General features: G+C 36.5%; 2 protein-coding genes across 3 annotated transcripts; one reads left to right on the top strand and one right to left on the bottom strand.

Annotated features, from left to right (window-relative positions):
* Positions 1-1,434: 1,434 nt before the first annotated feature.
* swsap1 (SWIM-type zinc finger 7 associated protein 1) lies at positions 1,435-3,976 on the bottom strand. The gene is given in 3 exon segments (XM_051888109.1): positions 1,435-2,145; positions 2,147-2,332; positions 3,699-3,976. Coding segments are annotated over 3 exon segments (831 nt in total). The 5' UTR covers positions 3,960-3,976; the 3' UTR covers positions 1,435-1,761.
* Positions 3,977-4,371: 395 nt separating this feature from the next.
* On the top strand, positions 4,372-21,358 carry znf653 (zinc finger protein 653). Of its 2 annotated transcripts, XM_051888093.1 has the most exons (10): positions 4,372-4,655; positions 5,340-5,380; positions 8,123-8,440; positions 10,246-10,757; positions 13,328-13,493; positions 13,718-13,793; positions 16,735-16,846; positions 17,390-17,504; positions 18,064-18,163; positions 18,267-21,358. In XM_051888093.1, the coding sequence occupies exons 1-10, from the start codon at positions 4,378-4,380 to the stop codon at positions 18,442-18,444; spliced, it is 1,896 nt and encodes a 631-aa protein (XP_051744053.1). In that variant the 5' UTR covers positions 4,372-4,377; the 3' UTR covers positions 18,445-21,358. The 2 variants fall into 2 exon arrangements, with proteins under 2 accessions (XP_051744053.1, XP_051744054.1); XM_051888094.1 differs by lacking the exon at positions 5,340-5,380 and having other exon boundaries at positions 4,395-4,655.
* The last annotated feature ends 894 nt before the right edge of the window (positions 21,359-22,252 follow it).

Below are 22,252 nucleotides of genomic sequence, written 5' to 3'. Positions count from 1 at the left end.
ACTAGATCTTCTACGCTGCTGCTGCAGAGCAAGTACGATTTTGAGCCATTCCTCTTCCAGAACAGTGTTCAGGTCACTATGTGATGCTGGTGGAGGAAAAAGTTTTCTGACTCGCTCCTCCAAAATACCCCAAAGTGGCTCAAAAATATTTAGATCTGGTGACTGCGCAGGCTATGGGAGATGTTCAACTTCACTTTCATTTTCATCAATTCAATCATATTGGTGCATTATCATGCAATACACAGCACCCCCTTCAGGGTACAGTATTTGAACTATTTGGTGCACATAGTCCTCCAGAATGGTTCAGTAGTCGTGCACATCAAGCACAGTATAGGGAATGACATGACATTGCAGCCCAAACATCACTGATCCACCCTGTGCTTCACTCTGGGCAGCAACAGTCCAGGGGTTATGCCTCTTTGGAGCTTCTTCACACCCATGTGGGAAAGACAGTGAAGATGGACTTATCAGAGATGTTTCATCTTGTCCACAGCCCAAGATCTGCATTTCCAAGATTTTGACACCAATGAAACCGACACTTGGCATTGGCATAAGTGACCAAAGTTTTGGTTATAGCAGCCCAACCAATTAATATTGACTCCGTGGAGCTCCCGAGGAAGTTTTGGTGGAAACAGGAGAGTCAAGGTGTGCATTTAATTCTGCAGTGAGTTGGGTAGCTGTGGTTTTATGTTTTTTGGATACAATCTGGGTTAGTACCTGGACATCTCTGGACAGACAACAACAGGTCTGGGGGGGAAAAAAAGTTCCTGGGACAAATTGTTCTGGGTAATTTTGGTGGAAACGAGGCTAAAGACTTGCTGTCCTGGTCACAGATGAGCCAGCAAGATGCACACCATTAATTTGTCTTCTTTTAAACTCTGAACTCTGAAGATTGGCCACCAGGCAATGCATATTTTGGCTGAATCCCAAATAGCACCCTAAACACTCGCAGTCTTCCTACGAGTCTGCACTTTCATGACGTAACGGCACTTTGACTGTCGGGAAGAAGTCTGCCGCGGAGCTCGCACCAGCGTGGGATCAGCAAAAGTGCGCATTGACGGCACATATCGGCCGCTCGTGAACACCCTACTAAAGCCTAAAATTGACAAATGGGACACTCTACGGTCTCGTGGACTTAACGGACACGCGCACGCGGCAGCCATTGTAAGTCCACAAGACCGAAAGTGCATAGAAGTGTGCCATTTGGGATTCAGCCATAGGCGGAAAACTTCCAACACTATATTGGTCAGTGTTTCAGATTCATTGTCCAAGCCCTGTAGATACACAGAGACGCTGCTGCTGCATAAATAGACAAAACCCATAGCAGATCTAGGCAGGTGGAGCTGGGGAGGTGGAGGGGTTCAGAGGAACTCTCATAGCTTACAGCAAACACTGAACCAAACTATTGAAATATTGAGCAAGCAATCTCATTGGGACGTTTTCTAATCTTTTAATGCAAGGGTTTTTATTAAATGCAATGTAATCAAAAGTAAACAAATAACAGTCTGTAAATAAAAAAGCATAGTTGATGTACAACAAATTAATGATGAAATTTTTTTTCAAACTTTAGAAAACTTTAAACATTGTTAATACTATCCAAATCCTGCAAGTATAGTTGACTGAGATGCAAAATATTTGTATTTAGTCAAAGTTTGTTACTTTGTCAACATTACAAGTAAACACCAACGTTCCTATAAATCAAGTATAGCTGGTCAAACTGAGAAATAAAAATCGGTTACAGTACATTGGAATATTAACATTTTATTTTCCATCTTCACGTCTCTCATTTTCCGGTCTGCTTTTGTCCTGCTGATCCAGAATCTGCTGTTCTCCATTGATGACTGGACGAAACTCCACAGCACCTCCTGCCTGCAGCACCATGTGCCACTGCTGTCCTTGATGGGCCAACGAAGGACATGTGCCTGACAGATACACCTGCCACTCGTTCTGCCCCGCCATTTCCTCCAAGGTACACCTCACCCGGAGGTAACGGTCCAGTACAGAAAGGAGAAGATCAGGGGCTTCACTGTCCCGACTGCCTTCACATTCACTCTGAAAGGAGACCATGACCCTGCACAGGCCCTGGCCGTCTGCTCTGTTCTGGTGGATCTGTGTGAGAAAAGCAGCAGTGTCGTGCAGGAGGGCCTGCCACGTGGGCCACAGGGCCCAGGTCGTCCTGTAGCGGTCCGCCTTGAGGCCCGTGTAAATACCTCTCCAGACCGTCCACGATGATCAGAGAGGGAGGAGACGCGGCCTCTGACGCCAGCTCATGAAGGGACGCCACATCCTCAACTAGCTCCTTCAAAGTCTTCACATACACAAACTTCACATTCTGTAAGTGAAGATGCATGAAAATATGAATTAGATGACTTTTATTCAGAACGAATTATATTTGGCATTTTTTGCTCATTAATCTTGTAAAACCTGATATAACAGCCAGACAAAACACCTTGATTTTATTCAAAGGCCCAAACTGAGCAAAAATATGCTATTTAGTGCAGTTGCTGATATTTGGCCAAAAAGTAAGATGAAATTCTGATAGCTTGTAATGTAAATCAATGAGATCTTTATAATAGTATTTAGACTACTTACATAAAATGCATATAAATATCAGTTATCTGCCAATAGTATGTCTTAGATGATATTCAAATGCTTAGTTTTATGATCAAAACTCTGTAGTTTTCAAACATATAATGTAATGCAATACAATGATGACTGAGAGATGAACAAAGAAACCTTCCTCGAAAGTCTTATGTATCATATTTGATACTTACATTTTAACATGATTTTTCTAAAAAAAAAAAATTATGAATGGATAATCAAGTAAACCTAAGTTGCTTCAGTCCAATGAAAAATGCTAATTTTTAAATATTAATAACAATATAAAGGTTACAGCATTTACTTTATTTTCAAGCATTTTACTTAAAGACCCCCTGTGGTGAAAATCAAGTTTTTAATGTTGTTTATATGTCTATGTGGTGTTTTTAATATGATTTAAGACAAACCATGTGCAAATTAATAAGTCAATACCATTGCTGAGTATATTCTCTTTAAAACTGCAGTGAAAAAAAAAAACAGTCTCAAAAACGCAGTTTGAAATCGCTGGTGTTTCTGATGTCCATTGCTCAAAGTGAGTATGGAGTACCGGCACTTCTCTATTTTTACCTTCAGTGTACCCCAAGTTTTCCTTGTGAACCAGCACTTCCGACATGTTGCACGTACGGAAAGTCAAAGTACCAGCGGGCTGTAGCATATCATTAACTAGGACTGCTCTGAAGCAAGGGAGTCCTCATGTAACATTAGCAACACATTATTAGATGTTTGATAACATAGTCAAGCAAAAGGCTAATCATATTAATCACCGTTTTGTGTCCGACATTTTAAAAAGCGATACAGTTGTGCAGCGTTTACATCTGTAAGTTGACCAAGTGGATCTCTGAGCTCGTGCAAGTGAGTGGAGGCGGGGCTAATTAGCATATCCATATCCACATATATAGTTTAGAAATAAACGTTTTTTTTTTTTTTTTCAGAAATAAACGTTTAAATGTGTAATTTTGGTGATGAGATTTAATGGATAAAATTATTGACTACAGGCGGACTTTATTAAAAACTTTTGACCATGTCGATAATTCGCATTTCTGACTGAATTGTCATGTATTAATTATCTTGACGCTGTTCAAACAAACCATTATTATTACCTTCAGACTCTCTAGTTTTAGTCCAGGAACTGAAGCCCTCAGAGAAACCGGTAGAGACTGAAATGGAGTCTGTGTGAAAAACAGCACTTTGAGCCCCAGATCTGTGGCAGCTGTGACCGCGGCTAGAAATAACACAGATCTTCTGATGTTTACTTCCCCAATCACTAACGTGTTGCCTTCTACACTAGAGGGAAATAGTAAATCACTCGTTACAGCTCCTGATGCAAATCGTCTGAAAACGACTCCTAAAATATCAGCCATTACAATTTGCGTAGAATGATTGATATTAGCAACTATTCATTTGAATGTAAGTATGACTTATTTACAGCAACAACGTGAAAGTAACATGCATCATCATCATCTCCCGCGAACTTGACGTCCCACTACCTACTGTTGGAACGACGCATCTGATTGGCTGTCATAAAAGAGAGCTCACGGTTGATTGGTCAAATCTATGTGTCGGTTCAAACGCATATTAAATTATCCTCGTTTTAATTTCGAAAAAATATATATTTTTATCGTAAATTTCACGCATTATTCATCTAAAAAAAATATATTAATCCAATAAAAATAAAAAACTGAATAAAATAAAATGTAAAAAAAAATCCACTTCCTTTAAGGCTACACACAGCACTTCCCTTTAAGACAAAACATAACAACTCAACAGCTGATACAAAACATGGCGGCGGTAAACACAGACTCCAAAGCCACCGGAGAGCAAATTAAAGCCATTTTACGCCGCTGCAGGGGTCGACCCCGGCTGACAGATGCGGATCGGGCACAGCGGCGGCTGGAATCGCGGAAGAAGTACGATGTGCGGCGGGTTTATCTGGGAGAAGCACACCAGGTCTGGAGCGAGCTGCGCCGGCGCACGAGTATGAGCGACGCGGGGCTCGCCGAGTATTTAATCCTTCTTAATTCGGCATATGGAGAAAAATACCAGCAGAAATACGGCAGGTATGTATACATACTTTATGAGTGACCCATAAAAGCCATATTTGATCACGAATCACTCAAAATCAAGAAGTTGGGTAAATGTAGCATTGCAATTCAGCTGGCTGTCCAATAAATTCATGCATGCATGTGTTTGTGGACTGTTATGTGCACAACTATTCTTGTCTGATACAACCAAGTTCGTTTTCCTTTTTTATCTTGCAAGTGTTCTTTGGTAATCTGAATCTGCCATTGATTAGGCTCTACCTTATTGATTTATTGCTTTATTTTAGTTTGTTTACATGTATTTTTCTAAACATGTATAGTATACCTTACTATACATTGTTTATTTACTATAATAGTATTTTCTTGAAGCATCTTAGAGTATAATGCAAACGCCATGGTACATGAATATGGTCATAATTTAGTATACCATGACATTTCCATATGCTTCCCACAATGCAATGTGCTTGACTTGGCCTTTCATGTCTACTGTGATGAATTAACCTAATATAGGCTCCTTGTTTAATTGAATTGTCAATAGATCATTCATATTTTCCCAAACCCCTTAGACTTGTGTAAAACACACACAAAGAGATATTTAGCAGAAAGTGCGAGCTATTTTCAATACAATGAAAGTGAGTGAGTGGTCACTAGTTAGCTTCATGTAGCTTTTCTTTTTAACATGTCTCGTGTTGTGATGGACAGGAAGAAATCCATTCCTGAACAATGCAGCAGTCACAGGAAAGGTGAGTAATATTTATATGTTTTATATCGGTTTCATCTACTGACAGGTACACATGTAATCCAAACCACTTTTCACAAAGTAGTATTTCTGAAGCCTCTCTGAATATACAGTAGTCAAAAGTGATGTCCGACCCAGGAAAATTGACATCTTCAGTTGTGCTTTAAGTCAGTTGTTTTATTTGTGATGATAATGCACTGAAACTTGTGCGGACATAATTTATAACCACAGTGTCATACAAAAAACAATTGTGAACACATGCAAAAACAAGAGCGAACCAATGTAATATTAATAACTTATGTTGTAGTCAATGTATGCTTTTTTCTGAACTTTTTATGTTTTTCTCTGTTTTGCCTTTTTTGCCAAATAATTTGGTTAGATAAATACCTTAACCAAGTTTAGAGTTTTGTTCTTTCCTCATATTTAAAATATTAAAAAATATATATAAAATATTGAACTAATATTTTGATGGTTTAATCGAATTTGTACGGTCATTAAAGGGTTAGTTCACCACAAAATGAAATTTGTCATTAATTACTCACCCTCATGTCGTTCCAAAACTATAAGACCTTCGTCTTACAAATTAAGATATTTTTGATGACAGAATGCTATTAGATTTCCTTCCATTGACTGCCTTTGTAACTACCACTTTGATGCTTCAAAAACGTCATTAAAGGGATAGTTCACCCAAAAATGAAAATTTTATGTCTATCTGCTTACCCCCAGGGCATCCAAGATGTAGGTGACTTTGTTTCTTCAGTAGAACACAAATGATGATTTTTAACTCCAACCGTTGCGGTCTGTCAGTCGTATAATGCTTGTCAATGGGAACTCCATCTATAAGAGTCAAAAAAACATGCACAGACAAATCCAAATTATACCCTGCGGCTCGTGACGACACATTGATGTCCTAAGACACAATACAATCGGTTTGTGCGAGAAACCGAACAGTATTTATATCATTTTTCACCTCTAAAACACCACTATGTCCAACTGCCTTGCGCATCCGGGGTGTGAGGTCTGAAAACGCTCTCTGACAACGGAAGTGATGTCTCGCACTCATTGAAGTATAAGCGCAAGTGATCACTTCCGTCATCAGAACGCGTTTCATTCAAACCGATCGTTTCGTGTCTTAGGACATCAATGTGTCGTCACGAGCCGCAGGGTTTAATTTGGATTTGTCTGTGCATGTTTTTTTGACTCTTATAGATGGAGTTCCCATTGACATGCATTATACGACTGACAGACCGCAACGGTTGGAGTTAAAAATCATCATTTGTGTTCTACTGAAGAAACAAAGACACCTACATCTTGGATGCCCTGGGGGTAAGCAGATAAACATCAAATTTTCATTTTTGGGTGAACTATCCCTTTAAGAGATCGGAAAACTAATCCATATGAATCGAGCGGTTTAGTCCAAATTTTCTGAAGAGAATCGATCGCTTGTTACGATGAATACATTTAATTTAGGCTTTTACTCGCATGTAAATATTGATCAGCGAACATAAGCAGAACCTGCTACACGCACAAGAACAAACCTCTTCCGGAAACTGAAACCAATGAGGTTCATTCTCGTGTTACGCACTATGACGTCACTTCAGCATGATTCAGCACGGTTAGACAGCCGGGACGAGAAAAGTTTTTGTAATCATGCCGTGCCGTACCAGGCTCAAGTGGAAACACAACTGGAACCGTTTGGCCCGACAGTGGAAAAGCGGCTAAAATGTGTGTGTTTTGTTTCATAGTGGCGTTTGACATTTCCACTCTTCACAACTCCAACTGTCTCGTTACAAATCAAACAGAACGGCTTCGTGCTGGATTGGGGCAAAATGAACACATACCTCTCTGTCCAGTCATCTTTGAAAACTCTACTTTCTTCATCAACTTTTCTTTTCCTGGAAACTGACATCCTCACCCATCCAAACGCTCACTGTGGTGTCTCCCGATTACGTCAAACGGCATACGCGAACTGGAGGTCATGACAACAATGTCACGTAGGAAAACTTTAAATATCTCGCCTTCGCTTTTATTTCGGACCATCTCCAAAAAGACAAAAAAAAAACGAAACAAATGATTTACAAGTTTAACATGCGTTTATCAAAGTGGGAAATTTACAATTTTATTCCCTTTACACACAATTAGTGCTCTTGAAATATGAAATGGAGGCGGGTCCGGATTGAATTCCCTCCGGATCCAGACCGGAGTCCGGACTTTGAGAACACCTCTGACCACACCACATCAGTTTGGTCACAGCAACACCTATTGGTCGACTGTGATAAACCTTTTTAATCATATTTCTAATGACTGTATTTATGATTTTTCAGCCAATTTGCCTGAAATCTTCTTAAAATGTCGTTACTTGCTTGTTGTTGCAGCTGGTCTGACGCTGGTCATGGCTTATCGTGCTCTTTGTGCTTGGCCCCGTAATTGCTGCTTGCAGCTATATTTATTTCATATTACTCTTAACATTTATTCTTATTGAAAACTGTTGTGCTGCTTAATATTTTTGTGAAAATCATTATACATTTTTTTTCAGGATACTTAAATGAATAGAAAGTTAAAAAGCATTTATTTGGAATATAAACATTTTTTTAACATCATAAATGACTTTACTGTCAATTTTGATCAGTTTAATTCATCCTTTCTGAATAAAGGTATTCATTTATTTTTTAAGAAGCAGCACTAGTGTGTCTGCTGTTCATTTGTCTCTGAGAGCGCGTAAATGGGATATTGTTTCTCCTCACAGGGAAGAAGGTGTCTGCCACCAGCTTGCAGAGCGTGGTGAACTGGTACCAGTGTCACCTCCAGTCCTGCCCGCATGAGCCTGAGCTGCAGGCGGTGGAGCCCACTGTGGGTTTATCTACATCTGCACTGTGGCAGTGTGTGGCTGGTCACTCGTTTGTGCAGTACCTGTCTTGGCCTGCAGGGGGTGAGTCTGAGTCAGACGTGGAGGACAGTGCTGTGGAGAAAGATGAGGAGGACAGGCCTCCAGAGAAGAAAGCTGCTGACAGTGAGCGTATCAACACCAGGAGAAGGAGATTGCAAAACCACGGGCAGCTTCAGGGTAGGAAAATCTTACGCTGTTTTCAGTATGTTTCCAAACTTTTTTGTCAGCCGAACCACTTAAATGTTAAATATTTTTTTTGAAGTAATTTAACTACATATTTGCATGTTTACTGTTTTCTGATGACAGTTAATGGTCACATGCAAATAAACAGATAAAATATTTGTTCTTTTAAGTTTTTTTATTTTATTTACTTTAAAATTATTTGTTTGTATATATATTTGTATATATTATTTGTACTATTTTAATAGTAGTATTAACTCTAATTATAAAAAATTAAGACAGAAATATACTTTTGTTAATTACATAATTAATAATTGTCTTAAATTATTAACTTTCAAACGTTCAAACCATCGAGATTTTAATGCTGTAAACTTGGAATGTTTAAAATTATGTAAATAAAGTCAACCTAGCACACATTGAGTTCCTGTTAAACTCGAGATATACAAATAAACGTTAAACTCGCAGCACATGCAGAGAAGTTTGTGAGACCAGTGTTATTTTAGTATTATTAGCTTTTATTTTTATATTTTCAGTTTTCATTTAAGTTTTAGTAGAATCTTTAGTATGTGCTTTTAGCATTTTTATGACCTATAGTTTATTAATGTTTCTATTTAGGTTTATTTTTCTTAGGTTTATTTTAATATTAGTTTAGTTTTTATTTATTTCCAGTTAGTAATTTTAGTTGCCAAGGCTAAATTTTTCAATTAATGTTTTTATTTTATTTTTTTAAGCTTTATTTAAATTAAAAAAATGTTTTATTAGTATTCGATTCAGTAAACGATAATATATAAAAAAAAAAAAATGAAAACACCAGTTCATGAGCTGTTAGTGATATTTGCTCTGAAACACGCAGCGCAATAAACTATATACTTGATAATTAAATCACAACCTTTTATTTCATAAGTGTTATTTTAGTATTGAGATACTATTGTAGTTTTTATTAATGTTTTGAATCAGTTTGTATTTTCATATTTTCCATTCTCATTTTAATTTGAGTTAAAATTTTAGTAATTTTGTTGTTTGTCGTTTTTAAAGGGGTCATGACATGTATTTATTTATTATTTTAATATGTTCCTTGTTCCACTTATAATGTTCCTTGTTCCACTTATAATGTTCCGTGTTCCACTTATAATGTTAATAAAGTTTTTTTTACACACACACAAAAGAGAAATTCAACCCTCATTCTGACCTTCTGTCTGAAATACTTTTTAAGAAGCTTTTTAAGGCTTGTCTGTAAAAGGCCACTGTTATGATTGGCTACCGTCAATGCATAGGAAACAGAATCAACGGCCACTATTGCGTGCGAGTAAGTGGTTTGAAAACATTATCCATATAAAACCATCTTTTACAGACAAAGTATTATGAAATCATTTACTTTGATTTGTGATGCTTCGGTTGCTCAACAACAACAAAGCTGGAGAATCTCACGCAGCCAAAATGAGGATTGTCAGTAACGGTGTTCAGACTTACATTGTTCAAACCAGAGTCGGACACTGATGGAGAGACTCAGGAAGAAGTTACAACTTTTAGAATGAAACTGGACGTTTCTGAACGGTTAGTGGATAAATTTATGTAGTTGCTGTGGAGTTGATTCAACTCATCGACTAGCATGTGCTGTCATGTTAATCTTTTGTGCAAATCCAGCATTAAATTGACCCTCATTTGTGAAGCAGTCCGGTGTAAAATGACAGCATGGTAACAACACTCTACTACAACAACTCTTCCTTTTCTCTAAAGAACCCCATTCTGATATAGTGGATTTGACATTGAACATTGAATTGAATCTTTTCTTAATCTTTCAGATGCAGTCAATGAGTTGGCAGACGATGATGAACATGCGTCCCAGATGGACCATCAGATGACCTGCACATCCCTCAATGATCTCCCTGGTTCCCCTGCGGCCCACAGCAGTCCTCCCGCCTCAGAGCACTGTCTGGGTGACCAGGCCGTGTGGGAGATGGAGGTGCTCATGAACCGAGAAGCCGAGTCTGATGGAAAAGCCTCGGATCGGGATGCGGCGAGAGAGGCGGACCCTGTCACAGAGCAGGCGGATGGTTCAAGAACATTAGAAAACAAGGAAAAAGGTAGAGGGGGCTCGGAGGAGAGATATGAATGCATGGTTGTCACAGCGCCCTTGACGGACAGGCGGGAGAGGGAGGATGGAGATGATAGTTCTGGAAAAGGTGTAGAGGAGAGCATCCCATCGTTAGCAGCCTCCTCAGCGCAGAGCGAACTATTTGAGGGTCAGGATCTGCAGACGGTGATGGGCGAATGTGAACTACCGGACCAGCACTCTACTCTAGAAGGATCTCAGGTAGGTCAAAGGGGTCACAAGAGACCCACTAGAGCAGGGGTTCTCAAACAGGGGGTCGGGGCCCAATGGGGGGCCTCAGCAAACTTACAAGGGGGTTGGAGGATGACGTAAACCTCAGAGCAGTGCCGGTCCTCCAATTATGCAAAGTACGATAGTTGCGTAGGGCACCCAAACCACCAGGGGATCCCCTTGCTCTCAAATATGATTTAATGACTAGGGATGCAATAGTCTTAGTTTTGATTTTGGCTTCCAACGATTATGAAAACAATGGTGACGCCTTCCGTTCATTTCCTTTAAAGCGGAACACTGTCACCCTCCCTACGTAACATCCAGATCAGTCAAATCATGTAACATGACTTGTAACGTACAGTCTCCTGCCGGACATGCTCGATGGGCTACTACAAAAAGAGTTAAAAGCTTATTGAGCTGCTGAAGAGTTACTGTTCCACAGGCGGATTTCTTTGCACGCGATCCGAGACGGAGCGAAACACGGACAAGTGTAGGCTACTTTGGGCTTTGGGCTTTGGGCATGCGTTTAAACTACCAAATATATGCAAAAATATGTCAAAATGCCCATCTTGGCAAGTCTTCACTTAAACGCAGTCGGTTATGTATTAAGTGAACATAAACGATTGCTTTTTTGCATTTGGTCTTAAAGTGACAACAGCCTAATAATCCTGCTGCTGTCCTTGTCATTTAATGTTAATAAAACAGTTGGGAATCAAATGGGGGCGGGAGGTGTTGCCTAAGTTTTGCTTGGGGCCCCCAGAAGTCTAGGACCGGCACTGCCTCGGAAGATGACTTAATAAAATTTATAGGGTGACTTAATAAAATTTATATTAATAGCATTAATATATTAAAATATTCTGACTTTATACTTTATATTGGGGGGCCTTTGAATATTTTGTTGGATTATGGGGGGCCTCTGAGTCAACTACTGCACAAGGGGCCCACAAGATGACTTAAAATGATTTAAAATAAGAAAAAATATGCTTTAAAGTAAAATTATGAGTAAAAAAAATAAATAAATACTTTAATCGCAAACAACTATGAAAAGTAATGTAAAATTATTCTTAATTAAAAAGATTAATCCCTTAAGAACATTCAGTTATTAAAACTTCTGAAATTGTCATTCTGGATATTTTTAAATGAAGTATTATTATAAATATAATATATAATAATTATATAAATAAATTTAAATTGCTATTCCTAGTTTTTGTAAATAAAAAACAAGCCACTTAGTTGCTACAGCAGAAGTACCAGAAGTTGAGAAATACTGCTATAAATAGCATACTACTTGGTATACTGCATACTATTTCTGCTGTATACTTAGATTTCACAGCAAAAATCAAAAGAAAGAAATTATATTTTGCCTGAAAGAAATTAAGACTATTTTAACTATTTAAATTGAAAAGTAGTTATACATTATTTTAGTATTTCTTGTAGTTCCTTTGATTTATGCTGATTTAATTTTAAGTATCTTTTCTGTAATACATGAATTACCAAAAAAAAAAAAGTAAAACTTCACCCTCCATTTTTTTTGTTATTAATAAAACAATAGTATCAGCTGCAATCTCTTTTACTTATTATTTGATGGTAATTTTCACATTTACTTACATACATACTATATTTTAAAATGTTTATTATTGCATAATGTGCTTTGTTTCACATACCAGTAGTAGACGGCATGAAGTGTATGCTGTGTAATTTGCATTAAGCAGCACGATACTGCTCCATTACGAACACAGCCTTGGTTGTGTAGTTGTGAAGCCAGTCATGGTAAAGGGGTTGTACTGTTCAGGTGTTTACTTGTTTTGCATTGTGAGCTGCTGAACTTTCAGCTGCTTTTCTTGTTGCTTCCTGTTTGCTCTCTCATTGGACGCTTTTGATTTGCATTGTATATGGTGACCCCTATGGATATGCCATAGAATGGAGATGTCCAGTTTTAGGGCATTTTTAGGACATGTTGACCGTTTGCAGTCAAATGAGTCCATTTACATGTATGGTGTATGTCTTTTCAGCACGACAGCACGTCACCCTTTTTTTAAAGTGCCCCTATTATGTTTTTTTCAGATGTGTACTATAGCCATTTCTGAATGTAAAAGGTCTTAGAGTTATTGTCTCCCAAAAGAACCGATTCTGAACTGCCAAAACGATTTGTCAGTAATTTCAGTCTTAATTTCTGCAGGAACCTACATGTTTGTAACAAATTTGCATAATGCCAGCATTTGGTCTTCATTGGCTGCTCGTGAACAACATCTACCCTCAAGCACTGTAGTTGTAGCTGAGGACTGGAAGAGTTTAGTTTGTGTTGTTGACATGTCGAGAAGACCAATCAGAGCAGAGTAGACCAATCACAACAGACTGGTCCATCTACTTTTTGTTCTTTTTGGCGCTTGACCGCCACTTAACCACAATTTACTTTCGCTGTATGAAATAGAGCATTTGCAGATTCTTTAGGATATTTAATTCAAAGAAATTCATATGGGTTAAACAGAATTTTCAATGTTAAATCCTAGAATTTGATAAACTCTTTGAATCACTACTACTCTATTTCTTCCTTCCCGTAGCTGATCATAATTACAGGCCCCAGTTATGAGGCTCTGGCGTCTGAAGGCATTCAGCTGAACGTGGGCAGCGGTGATGTTGAGGAGGTCACATGTACTCTGATTGGAGACATGTCGTATAATCAGATGTGCCAGTCAGAAGCGACGTCACAGCCCAACATCGACACAGGTTTCAGTCCAATCATGTTCATCAACAGCCACTGCTGACCTGTATTTCTCTTAAGCATGACTCATAAGGCAATCATAGTGTACTAGAAATGTGTGTTTTGAAACAGTTTAACCTGTTTTTTAACTACTTCCTTATGAGTTTAGTGTCAGTTTAACCAGTATCAGTAGTATAAGCTATTTTAAGGATTTATATTATGAAGACACTCTGACGTTTATTGGTTTCAGATCTGGGTGAGAAGCAGTTGTTGGATCCCAGTGAAGAAACGCACTGTCCGAAGGAGCTTCAGCAATCTCTCAGTAGGTTAGTACCACTGTGAAAACACAAAACATGATCTTATTTCTGTGTTATTAAGTCTCAAACACTGTTTGGAATAAATGCTGTTCCCACAAAAATATATAAGCAGCACAACATCACTGATAATAATCCAAAATGTTTAAAGCTTATTATACCAAATCGACATATTGATTTCTGAAGGATCATGTGACACTGAAGACTGGAGTAATGATGCTGAAAATTCAGCTTTGATCAAAGGAATAAATTACATTTTAACATATATATATATATTCACATAGAAAACATCTATTTCAGATTGTAATAATATTTCACAATTGTACTGTATTTTTTATCAATTAAACACTAACTAGACCTCTTTCAAAAACATTAAAAGAATCTTACTGACGGTAATGTATATTGACTCAAAATCTTTGACATCAGGCTTCAGACATCTGAGTGTCGCAATTTTGTACACGCCTTAACCGTTATTACGCCTTTGTTCACATGCCTGAAGTTCCAGCAATTAAACGACTCCTTATTGATAAGAAATTGTGGGAAGTATTATATTGTTGGGTTGGATTGGGTTGGGTTCATACATGCCATCTAGGTTCATACACCTCTAAAAATATTTTTTGAAATATGCATGAAAATGCGTAAACAAGCACTCAGAACTCCTTAGAAACCACATAGCAACACATTAACAACCTGTCAGAACACCTTAAAAACTATGTAGCAACTACCCACGGTACTCATTATAATCATTGTTGTCGCTGGTTTTTGCACTATTAAAAATAAAATGCTAATATTTTATGGAGTGTGCTTTATTATTTGACTGCTGACTAAAAACTCTTCAAAAATGATATATCGTGTGTCATAGGCCACATATACATTAATCTGGACACGTTTGAATACACCATTTTCATTTGTCCACACTGAAACTTCGGAAGATGCTTAAATCCTCTTGCTGTGTATGTGTAAAATGTAATAAAAGGTCACTGAGATGATACAGAGAGACCAGACATTATAAATTTATCGCGCTATTCTTCCGGCACAATCATTTTATTAGCAAAATATCTCACTACTTACTTGTGTGTTCAGGTCACACTCAATCGCCATTCTATGTATGGTCTAAAGCGCAACTGAAAAAAATTGGGGGGAAAAACGGCACACTGCTATTTCTGCTCCCATATAACTTTAATAGGAGCAGAAATAGCAGTGTGCCAGTTTTTTCTTATTTATTTATTTTTTTTGGTTACACTTTATTTTAAGGTGAGGTAGTAACATTGTACTTACTCAAATAAGTAATATTAATTAACTAGTTGTACTTACTATAGAGTTATGGTTAGGGTTTGGTTTAGTGTTACTTACTTATAATTATGCATACTTTACTGTTACTACTATAGTAAGTACATGTAGTTAACATGTAACTACATCACCTTAACATAAAGTGTTACCGATTCTTTTTAATCAAGCGCTGCTGAAGTTATGTTTGTTATGTTTCTACTTTGAACTCAAGCGCAATTGCCCTCATGTTTTGCCACAGGATGGCAATTGCGAGTAAATTTTCTGTCATCTTTGTAGGAATGCATTATGAGGATCGTACAACGTAACGTATCTTTAGCAACACTGTGAAAATGAATAGCACATAGCATATACTAGGGCTGCTTTAAAAATATTTCTCGATTTTAATCGATTCTCATTTTAATGAACCTATATGGATTCATAAACCTATATTAAATCCCAAGAATTGATCTTTTAGTCTGTGCTGTTTAAGTTGATGATCGCAAAAAGCTTTGTTACTTTTGATATAAAACACAGTCTCAGCTTTCAATTTCTCAATTTTATTACAAAATTCAAACAATAAATACCGTTTTGCTGCTCTTTAATGTGGCATGACAGTTCACTGTTGCTGCCTCAGATCAAGCGAAGTGGCAGCGAGAAGTTCACATGAACTGATCGTCTTTTCATGAAATAAACATGTATGAACATCAGAAGGTATGTTGAAAGAAACAGTATAACTTACTGAAATCCGTATCATGTCTCATGTAATCGCTCAATCTGCGTTTCAACAGCGGAAAGATGTCAATAACACAGCTTAGTTTATGTCACGTAATGTTACGTTTACCTCAGAAAAGCCATTCAATGACCACAAACTTGTTAGTCAGCTGGAAAAATTAGCTCTAGATAGGAGCATTTTACTAAATATATGTGCTACATTGCATATTCTTTGTATTTTTACTTAACCTGTTTGTCAATATGTAATGTATGTTTGAATAAATCTGTCATGTTTTTTTATGACAGCCACCATTTAAATGTTTATATTTCAAAAAATTAGTAGAAACATAATTGTCATTGAAAAGTTATTATAACATTATTATTATTATTATTTATAAGAACATTATTTTGTGTACTTTAAATGTAAGTAGCCTATACCAGTTAATTTTAACCTTTAATTTTATAGTAATGTAGGCTACCAACTGGTGTTTCCTATATAGTTCAAAGCATTAGTTAAGAGAGATTTTTTTCCTTGAGCATATTTTCCATGTACTGTGCCTGATTGGCCCCAATTCATCTATATTGAATTGGAATCTAATCGCAAGCTTGTGAATCGAAATAGAATCGAATTGTGAAATGTTTGTCAATACCGAGCCCTAGCACATACCGTTATAAACAGAGATATCTTTGGTTAAAATCATAACATATGTTATTGTTTTGCAGTCCACACTACAATGTGAATAAGTCATTTTCAAATTTATCCACTTGCGAAAGTGTCTTCAAAAAGCTAATTTTTCGCTCAGTAAATCTCAGTGTGGTCGGAAGCCCAAAAGATACGTTTTCAAATGTAGACGTAGCCATAATGAATTGAATAATTGAAGCCACTCCGTTTGGGACATCAGCAGTATTTGGGTGTATGAAGTCTGTGAAATGTGATTTGATCTCAATTCAGTGGTGTATGTTTGTGTTGCAGGTCTAAGAGGAGCCGAAGGGGTCCAGTAATCGAGGCAGATGGCATGCTGAAAATGTTTCACTGTCCGTATGAAGGCTGCAGCCAGGTGTACGTGGCCATCAGCAGTTTCCAGGTGAGGTCATGTATGCAGTGCATGTCTAATGAGCCTGTGGCAAGACAATCCCAATGCCACAGTACAAACAGATAAAAATAGAAGCTGGGAATTATACCCTGTGAAATGTATTGATGTAAACCTGAAAAGCCAGGTGCTTTGTCTGTTTCATTGTTCATCACAAAGGAGACATTCTAATTGTTCACCGGACCTTAGAAACAGGAACTAAACTTTCCTTTCGCACAGGATGGTTTAAATATTGTATACTCTGGAATGTAATTCTGCTAAATATTTATTGAGTTAGAGTAATTTTTGGCACATCAGATTAATCACATTGATGATAAATGCATATGTAATTTATAATGTGGATCAACTATTTTTCTGAGAAGGCTTTTGATGTTATTCAAGAGATCATATTGCGTATTTAGTAATATTGACACTCAAGAGCAAGATCTCATGGAGCTCATATTGGAAGAGCAGCATTTGTAAAGTACAGAAAAAAAATCACACTTTCTGCTTCTGAATCCTGATTTCAAAAGATGTTTTCTGATGCATGTTGGACAGAATCATGTGAACCTGGTGCACAGGAAGGGCCGGACCAAAGTCTGTCCTCATCCAGGCTGCGGGAAGAAGTTTTATCTGTCCAACCATCTTCATCGGCACATGATCATACACTCAGGTACAGCCATCAAATATTACTTGTGCTTCTGGTGCTCTTCACTGTGTTAATCCAGAAACGGACACTATAAATGTCCAAATCTTATTAGGAGATGTTAAATTAAGATATTTTTGATGAAATCCTAGAAAATTTTCTCTCATAGAAAGCAACAAAATTACCACATTCAAGGTCCAGAAAAGTAGTAAAGACATCGTTAAAATAGTCAACGTGTCTACAGTGGTTCAACCTTAATGTTATGAAGCGACGAGAATACTTTTTGTGCGCAAAAACAAAACCAAAATAACGACTTTATTCAACAATATCTTCTCTTCTGTGTCATTCTCATGCGCTGCAATGTGTCTTCAATGTAAACTGCGTAGGAGAATGACAGGGTAGAGAGGAAATTGTTGAATAAAGTCATTATTTTTGTTTTGTTTTGTTGCGCACAAAAAGTATTCTCGTATTAAACACCAAATTAGGTAAAGGCATTTTCAACACATCAAGGGTTAAATTGATGCTTTTCTTAATCAACTAATATTTATCAGTAATCAGAAACACACATTTACCTTCTTTCATGCAGGTGTACGAGACTTTATATGTGAGACTTGCGGCAAGTCGTTCAAACGCAAGAATCATTTAGAGGTGCACAGACGAACACACACAGGAGAGACGCCGTTACAGTGAGACTCATATTGACACGTCTGCCATATTTAATAAATGTCACTTCATGGTGTAATGTGCTTACTCACAACAAAAGTGTTTTTCTTGAACCTGTTCCTACAGATGTGAGATATGTGGGTATCAGTGTCGACAGCGAGCGTCACTCAACTGGCACATGAGGAAACACACGTCCGAAGCCCACTTCAACTACACGTGTGAGCACTGTGGCAAACGCTTCGAGAAACTCGACAGCGTCAAGTTCCACAAACTTAAAAGCCATCCAGACAAACAGCCAACCTGAAAGACGCTTAAAAAAAGGGAAAAAAGAGCATTAGTATGTTTATAAAGGCCATTAAACAAAGTGTTTCTTTAGCAGTAATTGCATTTGTGCACTTTTAGTAAAAACTGTTTTGTAAAAATCAGGACCTGCTTGATAAATAATCGAATAGAGGACAAATGGACCTGCAAAAACACAGAGACATTGATCCAGAGAATCAAAACCATTCGTTTTCTTGTCTGTCTAAAGTGTGTTCTTTTTTTTTTTTTCTTTTTTTTTCTCATTCCTGTGCTGGACACAGAAAAACAAAACTACTTCTTCTGCTGTCACTGCATGAACAAACATATTAAAATTTACACCTGTTTTTTTTGTTAATCCCATATTTTAATCATACAGTCCAAATCAGGGTGATATAATTAACATACATCTGCTGTACCTCGCAGAAAAACATACTGCTTCATAAAACCCTTTATTTTACATCCAATCCACATGTTTAAAAACTTATGTTAGGAAATAACCTTGTATGTAGCCCGAAATATTCCTATATTGTCATATATATTAACAGACAAGCTATAATGTAACTTCAGCGGTTGTGCATTTTCCCCATACATTTCAATTGTACGCACATAACTGTCAACACATCATTTTTTATGATTTTCTTTCTTGGTAACACTTTACAATAAGGTCTCATTTGTTAAAGGCACAATATGTAAGTTTTTTGGATTAAAATATCAGGTGAGCAACTGTTTGGATACATTCATCGACAGAAAACTAATCATGTTATATAGTTCAACACAGTAAGTCTTATTGTTTAACGCAGAATAGCATTATAACAACTTTCAACACACAAATGTGTCTAATATGATAAACAGCGCTGGTTTACCTCACCTACTCATGACTGGAAGAAGCGGAAGCGCTCGTCTGTGGCATAATAAAAGCTCAACTGCTCTAGAGCCGTGTGTTGCACTCGTCTCTAATTAGCAATCACTCCAGCGGCTTCGTTCCGATCCATACCCTGCTATATACTACTACATACTACTGTTAATAAATCTTTAATACATTAGCTCATCCATGAATATGATTTCTGCCCAAGTCCCGTCAGATTATTTCCCACTGGCTATAGACGTGAAGACAATATCTCCCATGATTCCGCGAAATCAAGGCGTCATCAAGCTACACCTTTGTTTTGAATAAGCGACCTCTAGTGGTGAAAAATTACATATTGTGCCTTTAACATTCATTATTGTATTTGTTAACATGAGCTAATAATGCACTATTTTTAGAGTATAAAAAATATGAATTAATCTTTGTTAATGTTAGTTTATAAAAATTAGTGTAAAGCAATTGTTCATTGTTTGTGTTCACAGTAAAAATGTAATTAATAAATATTGAAATAAACAGACTAAAATTAATGGTAAAACTTTAAAATCATTTGTTAACAGAACAAACAATGAGCAATATATTTTTAAAGCATTTATTAATCTTTGTTAATGCTAGTAAAAATCTAATTGTTCGTAGTTTGTTTGTGTTAGTTCACAGGTCATTTAGTAATGTTAACAAATACGTCTTTGGATTTTAAAAATTAATTACTGAATGCTGAAATTATAATTGACTAAAGATTAATAAATCCTGTTGAAGTGTTGTCATTGTTAGTTCATGTTTACTAATATAGTTAACTAACAGATGAAACCTTATTGTAAAGAGTTGCCAAATAAATAAATGTATAAAATATTGTTCAATGTTAGTTCATGTCATCTAATGCATTTTAACTATTGTTGAAAATGAGACCTCACTGTAAAGTGTTACCAGTTTATTTCTTCTATTTAACTCAGAATTTTCCAAACTTTTAGAATCTTAAGCTGGAATTTTGTGGTTCAACGCAATCGAACATATATTTGTTTGTTGTTATGCAAATACATTCTTTCGTTTGTATATTATTTTGGTTCACCTTGGTGCTGTTGATAATATCAACCTTTCCTCCTGCTTATGATTGGGTTTTTTCCCTCGGCTCATTAGTAAGTTAAACGTTATATTTCAGCTACCTGAAAGTATTTTTAATGTAAATGTAGACATGTAAACATTCCAAAATACAACAAATACACAATCGCTCAGAGTCACGTGCACTAAAACAGGAGTAAATCTTGCAGCGTAATCTAAAATCCTTTATTGAAAAAGAGCCGAGCACAGCTTCTTGCTCCATGAAAAGTTGGGAACGCTGTCATGCTGTTTTATCAATGAAGGGAAGTGTTATCGAATGCTTCAACTCTCAGGTATAAAGAAAGTTCCCTTTGTGCCGCGTTCATTTGAATTTCTTTGTGTTGTTGTTTTGATGTAAATGTTCCGTTTTTGTGCGTCATGTTTTTCCTACATTTTTCAAGTCCCTGGTATGTTTTATTAAGAGAGAAAGTTTCGCTGCAGTGGATGAACGAATTAAAGAGTGACTGAAACCACAATGGCCTTGTTTGAAGTGTTATGAAGGCGTTGAGTCATAACTACACACGCGCCCTTGAGCTGTCAGAAACTGTGACGGCCGCTTGTTTAATTGGCTGGCTGAAGTTGGGAAAATGCAGGTTTGTCCACAGATGGAGCAACAATGACGTCAATGTTCCTCTTAATCCACATATTGTACCTGCATAATTGACTAAGTAATGCTTTTATAAAAGTCATTCTCTTTTCCTTGTCTTTCCCTTTTTTTGAGCTTTTCAAACCTACTTTTTCATCTTTCCTTTTGAACAAACTTTGTTCTTATTTTCTTTATTCTTATTCTTTTTGTTGTTGTTGTTGTTGTTGTTTCCTCCAAGAACTGTTTAATGTAATTCAAGCTTTCCATTTTTTTTTTTTTTGCCTTTTCCTTCGGAACTTTTGAATTTTCTTTTGATAGTTTTTTTTAGTGCTGTCAAATCGATAAATCAATAAAAGGTAGAAAGTCAAAGTCAAATCGACTAATCGCGATTAATCACATCTAACAAAAGTGCTGTACATATATATATATATATATATATATATATATATACACACACGCACACAAAATATATATTTACACACTTATGTTAGATGCAATTACTGTCAAATTAACTAATCGCGATTAATCGTGTCTAACAAAAGTGTAATATATATATATATATATATATATATACACCAAAAAAATTTACACTTATGTTAGATGCAATTAATCGCAATTAGTCGATAGAAAGATATAAAGTAAAACAAATTGTCAAATTGAATAATCGCGATTAATCACATCTAACAAAAGTGCTATATATATATATACACACATAAAATATATATTTACACACTTTTATGTTAGATGCAATTAATTGCGATTAGTTCTTTCAACTCGACTAATCGCGATTATTCACATCTAATAAAAGTGACATACACACACACAAAATATATATTTACACACTTATGTTAGATGCGATTAATCGAGATTAGTTGATGGAAAGATATAAAGTAAAAAGCGATATATACGAGATATATACACACAAAATATATATTTACACACTTTTATGTTGGATGCAATTAATTGAGAGAGCTTTCTTTTTTTTTACACACACCTGAAGTACAGTTATTGGTCCCAAATTAAACACTAATTTTAAAGATACATTCTTTTTGTTTTACACTTTTTCCTCTTGTAGATTATGGATTCGTTTTCTTGATTTTCTTGTTTTGAACTTCGAGTAGGGATGAGCCAGGATTGTGACATAAGTTTATTGTTTCAGTAAATCTTTTATTCCTTTCATGTTATGTCATCATTTCCTCTTTCTATTACTTAATCCATAATTACAATACTACTCAAGATAAAACATTAGTAGGTTACAGAATAAGTATG

This window comes from Ctenopharyngodon idella, chromosome 3 (assembly GCF_019924925.1).
Source record: "Ctenopharyngodon idella isolate HZGC_01 chromosome 3, HZGC01, whole genome shotgun sequence".
NCBI lineage: Eukaryota > Metazoa > Chordata > Actinopteri > Cypriniformes > Xenocyprididae > Ctenopharyngodon > Ctenopharyngodon idella.
This window is presented reverse-complemented; position numbering and strand designations above follow the sequence as displayed.